At 50.2% G+C, this 10,000-nt stretch overlaps 1 protein-coding gene across 1 annotated transcript in view; it reads left to right on the top strand.

Moving 5' to 3' along the window:
- Positions 1-10,000, top strand: part of cspg5a (chondroitin sulfate proteoglycan 5a) — a gene marked incomplete at both ends in the record, with an annotated part of 35,868 nt that overhangs the window by 18,759 nt on the left and 7,109 nt on the right. Inside the window, 2 exons of the mRNA XM_084441597.1 lie at positions 4,340-4,528; positions 9,368-9,524. Of these exons, the coding sequence (XP_084297723.1) occupies positions 4,340-4,528; positions 9,368-9,524 (346 nt within the window). The remainder of the gene's footprint in view (positions 1-4,339; positions 4,529-9,367; positions 9,525-10,000) is intronic.

Below are 10,000 nucleotides of genomic sequence, written 5' to 3' on the forward strand. Positions count from 1 at the left end.
GTCATGTGATGGTACTGTCATGGTAATGTAATGCTCCTGTCATGGTAATGTGATGGTCCTGTCATGGTAATGTGATGGCCCTGTCATGGTAATGTGATGGCCCTGTCATGGTAATGTAATGGTCCTGTCATGGTAATGTAATGGTAACGTGATGGTCCTGTCATGGTAATGTGATGGTAATGTAACAGTAAAGTGATGGAACTGTCATGGTTACTAGCAGGGTGGTGGGGAAATTATTAGATTTATGTCCAGTTAAGGACTGTGTGGCTTGTGAGGCTTTGGAATGATTTTGAGAGCATTATTTGAATGGTTATAGAGAAGTATTTTAATAGGTTATGTGAGCGGTATTTGAATGTGTATAGAGAGCAGTATCTGAATGGTTATAGAGAAGTATTTTAATAGGTTATGTGAGCAGTATCTGAATGGTTATAGAGAAGTATTTTAATAGGTTATGTGAGCATTATTTGAATGGGTTTAGAGAGCAGTATTTGAATGGTTATAGAGAAATATTTTAATAGGTTATTTGAGCAGTATTTGAATACAGATTACAGAGAGCAGTATTTGAATGACTATAGAGAGCAGTATTTGAATGGGTATAGATAGTATTTGATCTGAATCCTACACACTGCCATTGAAGTCTCTCTCTGGTCTAGGTTGCTAGGACACAGCTGTTACACCTTTACAAATATGTCAAAAGCAAGAGTCAGTCAGCTACACACACACACACACACACACACACACACAGGGAGGATACGACTGCTGGAAGAATTTGGCAAAGAGCAGGTGTGCAGTGGAAGGAGAGAGAGAAAGAGAGAGAACGGAAGAGGGAGAGAAAGAGTTAGAGAGATAAAGGAAGATAGATAAAGATATAGAGAAAGAGAGAGCGAGATAAAGAGGGGAAGAGGGAGAGAGGGAGGGAGAAGGGCAGAGGGAGAGAAAGAGTGAGAGAGATAAAGAGAGAGAGGGGAAGAGGGAGAGAGAGGGAGGGAGAAGGGCAGAGGGAGAGAGATAAAGAGAGAGAAGGGAAGAGGGAGAGAGAGGGAGGAGGGCAGAGGGAGAGAAAGAGAGAGAGGGGAAGAGGGAGAGAAAGAGAGAGCGAGATAAAGAGAGAGAGGGGAAGAGGGAGAGAGAGAGAGGGAGGGAGAAGGGCAGAGGGAGAGAAAGAGTGAGAGAGATAAAGAGAGAGAGGGGAAGAGGGAGAGAGAGAGAGGGAGAGATTTAATGTCAGTAAAAAGGAAGGAGACTGAGAAACACAAGGAGCAGAAAGTCAGAGGAGGGGAAGGAGGACATTTGGGAAAGATTTAAAGACCGAAAGAAAGAGACACACACACACACACACACACACACACACAAACGGACAGTTGGTAAGAGAAACAGACAAGGAAGGAGCATGAATATCCCTCTTGAAAGCTATGTCAATGTGTTAGTGCGTGTGTGTGTGTGTGTGTGCAATGGAATGACATGTCAGCGCTCAGCACTGCATCTGCTTCTTGTGCTGCTCAGCTGGGTCGCCATGGTAACCAGCCATCCTCCCCCTCTACCCCACGCCCCCCCCCCCCCACCCCTCGCTTACATAAACCTCCTCTTTGTACTGACACACACAAACACACACACACACACACACAGAAGACGACGTCCCCTTGAAAAATGGCTCACGCCCTCTCCTCCCATGGCCTTTTCCTGGCATCAGTATTCCGACCACCTTCTCCTGAGGGAGAGAGAACGCCCCCGGCACCGGGCCGTGGCTCCTCCCTGATCAGGCCGGGTACAGGAAGCAGTGACGAAAGACCTGCCACCCCCCCCCCCACACACACACACACACACACACACACCTTGCTGGTGGGCATTGAGACTGTGAGTGTGAGAGGCCATATACCCTACACCTCCATTCCCGCTGCACATTCACATGCGTCCACGCGCGTCTCTCGGCTACACTCTTGTAGTGTTACGTACGGGTTTGCGTGCATGTCATAATCTGCTTCAGTAACAGTTTGATCTCTGCTGTTAATATGGATCTAGTGAAGCAGTGATATGCATTGGTGTCAAGGTTATGATAGCCTAGTTAATGAAAACTAACGAAAAAACTAAAACTATAGGGGGAGAATTCACAAAGGGATGGCGCGGGTTTTTCTGCCGCTCTACCTGTGCAAATAACCCCGAAATAAACCTTGCTATTCACAAAGCACTCGCAAAGGGTGAAATACCGTGCTAACTGCGGTTTAAATGAGGTAATATGTGCAGAAAATGTGACACATTTCTATGCAAATAAGTCTAATTGAAAAAACAGTCAAATTCACAAAGATCGGCGCTAATTGTCACACACAGTTTTAGTGGAATTATTTGCGTTTCCGGTGATCATGGCAGTAGTTATTGTAGCTAGGTGAAGGCATCATAATCCCAGGTGTGCTTATGAGAGAATATTTCAAAGGAGAATATCACTTTTTGATTTAGGCGAGACCAAAATCACCCGGAAATACAGGTTGCCAGCTCAAGCAATTCTTGCTCTACTTGATGAAATCAATGATGATATTGAGCCTGCCACCCAGAGATCCCATGCAGTACCTGGCTTTGACAAACTGCTGTCAACACTCCAGGTTCTTGCGTCTGGCTCCTTCCAGACACCCATCCCAGGTGCCTCTGGACTTTCACACCCATCCATCGGCAGGGCCGTGTGGGATGTTGTACCAGCCTTTATTAGCAGAGTGGCAAGATACATCAAAGTTCTCCAAAACAGACTGAATTTGAGGAGACAAAGCAGGAGTTCTTTAACGTAATGTTAAACTGAAATTGAAAACAAAAAGTTAAAATGATGTAAAAACTAATGAAAAAAGCTAAACTATTATAACCTTGATTGCTGTGCATTCTCTGTACAACATTCTCTGTATATTCTGATTGCAAATGTATTGAACAGTGAGATAGATTTGGCTGATAGGGTTCCAGGCTTGTTAAGCGGTGAGATAGAGAGAGCTAGCAGAAAAAAGCCATCTGCCTCTGTCCTTAATGTCCCCAGGAGGACACCGTACGCTGCCAAACTGGAGCAGATAGTCTGGGGCTCAGATGGCGGAATGTGTATGAGTGTGTGAGTGTGTGTGTGTGTGTGTGCGTGAGTGTGTGTGTGTGCGTGCGTGCGTGTGTTTATAAATGAAAAACAGCCCTTGGCTCTTTATGTCTTTCTTGTTTTATTTTCAGACAGAATGATCACATTATTCCCTTAAATAAAGCCATGTTCAAAGCCTGATGTTTACACTTCAACCATGTCATACAGACCAAAGTGTTGTCATGTTCCAGTGCTACAGACTCAGATGCATTTTTTCAAAGTGCAGTTGAAAGACCCTTTCTGTTTTCAGGCCCACATTAACAGACCTCCACTTTAATCAAATAATTATTTAAGTTTGGGTCAACAATGATAAATGTTAGACTTTCACCGTTGTTTGGATTTCAGGACATCATTCCGACCCTTTGTTTGAGTGTGAGAGTTTCTAGTGGTCGATGAGATTCTAGTATAACACTATGGTACACACACACACACACACACACACACACACACACACACACACACACACACACACACACACACACACACACACACACACACACACTCACACTCACACAGTTGCATGCATAGGTACATACATATATACTCTTGAACCATGACATTTTGAGTATCTATGTAATTTCCTAAAATGGTTTCATCCTCCTTTCTCTCTCTCTCTCTCTCTCTCTCTCTCTCTCTTTTTCAATTTCTCCTCTCTCCTTTCTTTCTCCTCTCTCTATCTCTTTCCTTTCTTTCTCCTCTCTCTATCTCTCTCTCATTTCTCTCCTCTCTCTTTCCTTTCTCTCCTCTCTTTCCTTTCTCTATCTCTCTTACCGCTCACCGGTCTTTACACCTCCCCTCACCTCTCTCCTCTACATCCCTCCATCTCTCTCCTTTCCATCTCTCCATATCTCTCCATCCCTCCATCTCTCTTCTGTCCATCCCCCCATATCTCTCCATCCCTCCATCTCTCTCCATCCCTCCATATCTCTCCATCCCTCCGTCTCTCTCCTCTCTATTCCTCCATATCTCCATCGCTCTGTCTCTCTCCTCTCCATCCCTCCGTCTCTCTTCTGTCCATCCCTCCATATCTCTCCATCCCTCTGTCTCTCTCCTCTCCATCCCTCCATCTCTCTCCATCCCTCCATCTCTCTCCATCTCTCCATCTCTCTCCATCGCTCCGTCTCTCTCCATCCCTCCGTCTCTCCTCTCTATTCCTCCATCTCTCTCCATCCCTCCATCTCTCTCCATCCCTCCCTCTCTCTCCATCCCTCCATCTCTCTCCATCGCTCCGTCTCTACGCAGGTGTAATGTGCAGGACTATATCTGGCACAAGGGTGCGCGCTGTGAGTCCGTGGTGACGGAGTTCCAGGTGATGTGTCTGGCCATCGGGGCCTCCGCCCTCATGGTGCTGCTGCTCTTCATGATCGTCGTCTGCTTCGCCAAGAAGCTTCATGTGCTCAAGACCGAGAACAACAAGCTGCGCAGACGCAGGTGAGCAGAGGGGGGGGGGGCCTGGTCAGGTGAGCAGAGGAGGGGGGGGGGGGCAGACCTGGTCAGGTGAGCAGAGGAGGGGGGGGGGGCAGACCTGGTCAGGTGAGCAGAGGGGGGGGGGGCAGACCTGGGCAGGTGAGCAGAGGAGGGGGGGGGGGGGCAGACCTGGCCAGGTGAGCAGAGGAGGGGGGGGGGGGGGGCAGACCTGGCCAGGTGAGCAGAGGGGGGGGGGGGCAGACCTGGCCAGGTGAGCAGAGGAGGGGGGGGGGGGGCAGACCTGGCCAGGTGAGCAGGGGCGGGGGGGAGGGGGCAGACCTGGCCAGGTGAGCAGAGCGGGGGGGGGGGGGGGGGGAAGGAGACCTGAGCAGGAAGGGTGGGGAAAGGTGGGGGGGGGCAGACTTGTGCCAGGTGGGTGGTTGGGTGGGGGTGGGGGGGCAGAGACTTGACCAGGTGGATGTAGAAGAGGTCTAGGGAAGGGGGGACTCAGACAAACACAGGTGAAGTAGAGGAGGTACAGTAGGGGCCTACTCTTCGTCACTGAAAATGAGGGCAACCTCAGTGGCCTTCGAGTATAAATAAAGGCTATTGAATTCAGTTGAATTGAATTGAGGAAGGAGGTCGACCCAGGGGGAGGCTCATTCATTCATGCTGGAGGAGAGTTGGGATGAGAGGAGTTGAGGGGAGAGTTGGCATGAGGAGAGGAGTTGAGGGGAGAGTTGTAACGAGGAGAGTTGAGAGTTGTAACGTGGAGAGGAGCTGAGGGGAGAGTTGTAACGTGGAGAGGAGCTGAGGGGAGAGTTGTAACAAGGATAGGAGCTGAGGGGAGAGTTGTAACGAGGAGAGGAGCTGAGGGGAGAGTTGTAACGAGGAGAGGAGCGGAGGGGAGAGTTGTAACGAGGAGAGGAGTTGAGGGGAGAGTTGGCATGAGGAGAGGAGTTGAGGGGAGAGTTGTAACGAGGAGAGGAGTTGAGGGGTGAGTTTTAACGAGGAGAGGAGCTGAGGGGAGAGTTGGGATGAGGAGAGGAGCTGAGGGGAGAGTTGGGGATGAGGAGAGGAGCTGAAAGGAGAGTTGTAACGAGGAGAGGAGCTGAGGGGAGAGTTGTAACGAGGAGAGGAGTTGAGGGGAGAGTTGTAATGAGGAGAGGAGCTGAGGGGAGAGTTGTAACGAGGAGAGGAGCTGAGGGGAGAGTTGTAACGAGGAGAGGAGCGGAGGGGAGAGTTGGGGATGAGGAGGAGAGCTAGAAGGAGAGTTAGAGGATGTAGCGAGGAGCTGAACTGAGGATCAGGGTGAGGGACTCTTAAGAGGGTTGTGATTGGGTCAGAGAGAAGAGAGAAACGGAGAACAGAGAGGGAGGAGAGGGAGGGGGAGGGGGGGGTGGGAGGGGAAGCGTGATTGAAAAGAGGAGGACGGGGGGACGGGGGGGATGGGGGGGATGGGTGGCCAAAAAGAAAGGCGAGTGACGGGACAGACGGGGGGAGAAACAGAGGAATCAGACGAAGCGGGGGAGGAAATTAAATGAACGAGGGAGATGATGGAAGAATGTAGAAGACGAGGAGAGAGAGAGAGAGAGAGAGAGAGAATGCTGACGGTGTGCAGCGGGCGGAAAACAGGACGACAAGACAGATGAGAGAGGAGACAGAGAGAGAGAGAAGGAGAGGATAGATTAAGCAGAGAGAAAAAGGGATGGATTGAGCGCACATTGAAAGAGAGGGAGAGGAGGAGGAGATGAATGGGGAGATGCTGCTGCTGCCGTTCCCTCCTTCTGTCCTCTGCCTAGCAACAGTGCAGCCATGTGTGAGAGGGGCCGGGTGAACGTGTGAATGCTAATGCCGCTAACGCTAATGGCGTCCGACCGCCTAGCTCTAAGAGGAGGCGGAGGACGACGACGACGACCGCGCCGGCCGCCATGAAAATGCCGAGGATGATGAGGAGGATGAAGAGGATGGCGGTGCAGGCAGGGGATGTAGCGCTGCTGGCTAACTGAAAAAAGGGTGATGTCATCAGTGCTTCAGCTCCAGCCGAAAGTAGGGCAGTTTGATCAGGAGTGGAGGGAGGGGGGGGAGAGGGCGGAGGGGGGGGGGGGGTAGTAGAGAGAGACAAGGCACAGGAGGCGGGGTTGACCTAGATACAGCTGTGCGACCTGAGGGGTGTGTGTGTGTGTGTGTGTGTGTGTGTGTGTGTGTGTGTGTGTGTGTGTGTGTGTGTGTGTGTGTGTGCGAGGGGGATGGGATGGACAGCGCACAGCATGAAAGAGACAACACTACCAAGCCTCATCAAGTGGTTAACCATAAAAAGAGGGGGATGAAGGTGAAAGAGAAGCAGAGTGAGAGAGGAGAGAGGGGGGGGGGGGTGAAAGTAAGAGGCGGGGGAGGGAAGGAGAGACCGGAGGAGTGAAGGAGAGACCGGAGGAGAAGGGGAGAGAGTGAGCGAGAAGAGAAGAGAGAACACCGACAGGGGAGAAGGAGGAGGAGGAGGAGGAGGGAGTGTGCAGGAATAGGAAAGAGCTTTTTATTACCAAGAGAAAAACTCAGCATGACACACTGAAAGGAGTGTGTGTGTGTGTGTGTGTGTGTGTGTGTGTGTGTGTGTGTGTGTGTGTGTCTGACAGGGTTCATGAATACATGAGACACCCACTCCTCCATCTGCTGCTTGGAACTGCAGTCTGAGGCATTGAGTGTGGAGCAGTCAAGATGGAGTCTGCATCCCTGTCAGCGACAGACATGGACGGAGAGAGAGAGAGAGAGAGAGAGAGGGAGGGAGAGAGAGGGGTTGGGGAGAGGTATGGAGAAAGAGATGAGTTAAACTGAGGGATGGAAAGATGGAGAGAGGGGAGAAAGTGTGAGCGAAATGCAAGCCAGGAAGAAGTATGGTTAGAGAGGAGGAGAGAGAGAGAGAGAGAGAGAGAGAGAGAGAGAGAGAGAAGGGAGTGGAAGTGCGGGCCAGAGCTGCAGATCTGACTGAGACATCCTGGCTGTGGTCCCTTTGTCTCTATGCCATGGCTTAGAAATCTCACTCTCTCTCTCTCTCTCTCTCTCTCTCTCTCTCTCTCTCTCTCTCTCCCTCTCTCCCTCTCTCTCTCTCTCTCTCTCTCTCTCTCTCCCTCTCTCCCTCTCTCTCTCTCTCTTTCTCCCTCACTCCAGGGACAATGGGACAGGAATACTTTTTTTTTTCACAAGTTACAAACAAGTACAAAAAAAAAAGTACACACACACACACACACACACACACACACACACACACACACACACACACACACACACACACACACACACACAGCAGTATCCAAGCCCTTTCTCCCTTCCATCTTTCTTTCTTTCTTTCTTTCTTTCTTTCTTTCTTTCTTTCTTTCTTTCTTTCTTTCTTTCTTTCTTTCTTTCTTTCTTTCTTTCTCTCTCTCTTTCTCTCTTTCTCTCGCTCTCCATCTCTCCTCTTCATTAGGTCAGCTGTGATTGGCTGTCAGCGCTCATGAAATATATATCGTGTATCAGCGATGACAGGGAGCGTTAGTGGGCTTCTGCTTCAGAGGCTCTTTTACTAAGGATATGATGGAGAGAGAGGGAGAGGAGGAGAGGAGAGGAGGATGGGCATAGAGAGAGAGAGAGAAAGAGAGAGAGAGATGAGCAGAGAGAAATAGGGTACATTTGGGAGACTGAGGGGCGGATATGCCGTTAATCAAAGTGGTTTACTGAAGGGTTTCGGGGCGAACCTCCCTTGCTGTGAAGAGGTTGAAGTCATAATCTGGAGTTGGTCAAACCGCAGCGCGAAGGACCAGCTGTGTTCACTAACAGCTCTGACAAGAGCCGGAGTCATTAGAAGGCGCTGGCAGTCCCACAGTCGGTCTGCCACTTTGTGGAAGTATGTTTGTCTGTGTTTATCTTAGCGGGTCAACACTGAGTCACTGCTGTCAAGCGTGGGTGTCCTACCCCAGCACTACACACACACAAAAAGTTGTTTTTTATCTAGAACCGTTTGTGCGAATAAAAGAACCCTCTGAAAAAAGGTTACAGATAGTACCCTATTTGAACCCCAGGACGGTTGGAACCCTAAAGGGTTCTAGTTTTTTCAGAGGGTTCTAGTTTTTTCAGAGGGTTCTACTGTTGTTGTTACAAATGTTTCTATATACAGCACTCTGTTGTTTTTAGACTGTAATCATGATCAACAGTGAAGGAGGTGAAGTCTGAATTGGAATAATTCCTGTTTTTGTTGCATCACAGAGTGTCTTTACTTACATAGACTGTATCTGTTTGTCTAAATGTCTGGTCTGTGAACAATGTTTCCTGTGCTCTAATGCTTCTGTTGCTTTTTCCCTCCCCTCTCCTTTTGTGCCCTTGTTTCCTCCACTTCCATTCTCTCCTTCCTTTTATAAATGTGCCTTATTGTGATCTATCTCACCTGTTCCTCCTCCTCTCCCCTCCTCCTCCTCCTCCTCCTCCTCCTTCTCCTCCTCCTCCTCCTCCTCCTCCTCCTCCTCCTCCTCTCTGCACTCTACATTTTCTGCTCACCCCTCTCTCTCCCTGTCCTCTTCTCCTCCCTCACTCTTCTCTCCACCTCTCTCTCTCTCTCACTCCGCCTCTCCCATCCTCCTAACCTCTATCCATATATCACTCTCTCCTTCTGTCCATCCATCCTTCTATCCGTCTATCCCTCCACCGCTATCCCTCGCTTCCCCCTCATTCTCTCCATCCCAACTCGTCTACCGTTTCCTTTCCTCCTCTCCTCCTTCTCAAACCCCTCTCCCTCGCCCCCCCCCCCTCCCTTTCCCCCCCTCCCCTCCCTCTCCTCCCCTCCCCCCCCCACCCTCCCTCTGTCGCTCTTCCGTCCAATCCTTCCATTCTCAGCAGTAAGTACCGGCCTTCATCGGAACAGCACAATGATAATTTCTCCCTGTCCACCATCGCTGAGGGCTCCCACCCAAATGTAAGGAAACTGTGCGACACCCCTCCTAACGTCCCCCATGCCCGTGCTTTGGCTTACTATGATAACATTATCTGTCAGGTAACGTGGTTCTAGTCTCTCTCTCACCCCCCCCCCCCCCCCTCCCCCCTCCCCCCTCCGCATGGGCATGGGTGTCTTCTTCTCCCTGGGGGGTCGAAGAAGCAGGGTTGCAGGTGTGTGTGTGTGTGGGGGGGGGGTTCTCTCTCATTTTTAATCGGGTCTGAAAATGGATAATCAGACAGGCAGACAGACAGGCAGGCAGACAGACAGACAGACACAGACAGGCAGACAGATAGACAGACAGACAGACAGACAGACAGACAGACAGGCAGACAGACAGACAGACAGACAGACAGACAGACAGACAGGCAGACAGACAGGCAGACAAACAGAGCAGCCGACAGACAGACAGACAGACACACACACATCATGCCTACACCGTTACTGAGGAAACGCTAGCTGTTGCCATGGCGACAAGGTGCCTGTAAAGTCTCCTGGTGGGTTATTGACTGAGTTCTCTGGTCGATTAACTATTG

The sequence above is a fragment of the Borostomias antarcticus genome (assembly GCF_949987555.1).
Source record: "Borostomias antarcticus genome assembly, chromosome: 8".
NCBI lineage: Eukaryota > Metazoa > Chordata > Actinopteri > Stomiiformes > Stomiidae > Borostomias > Borostomias antarcticus.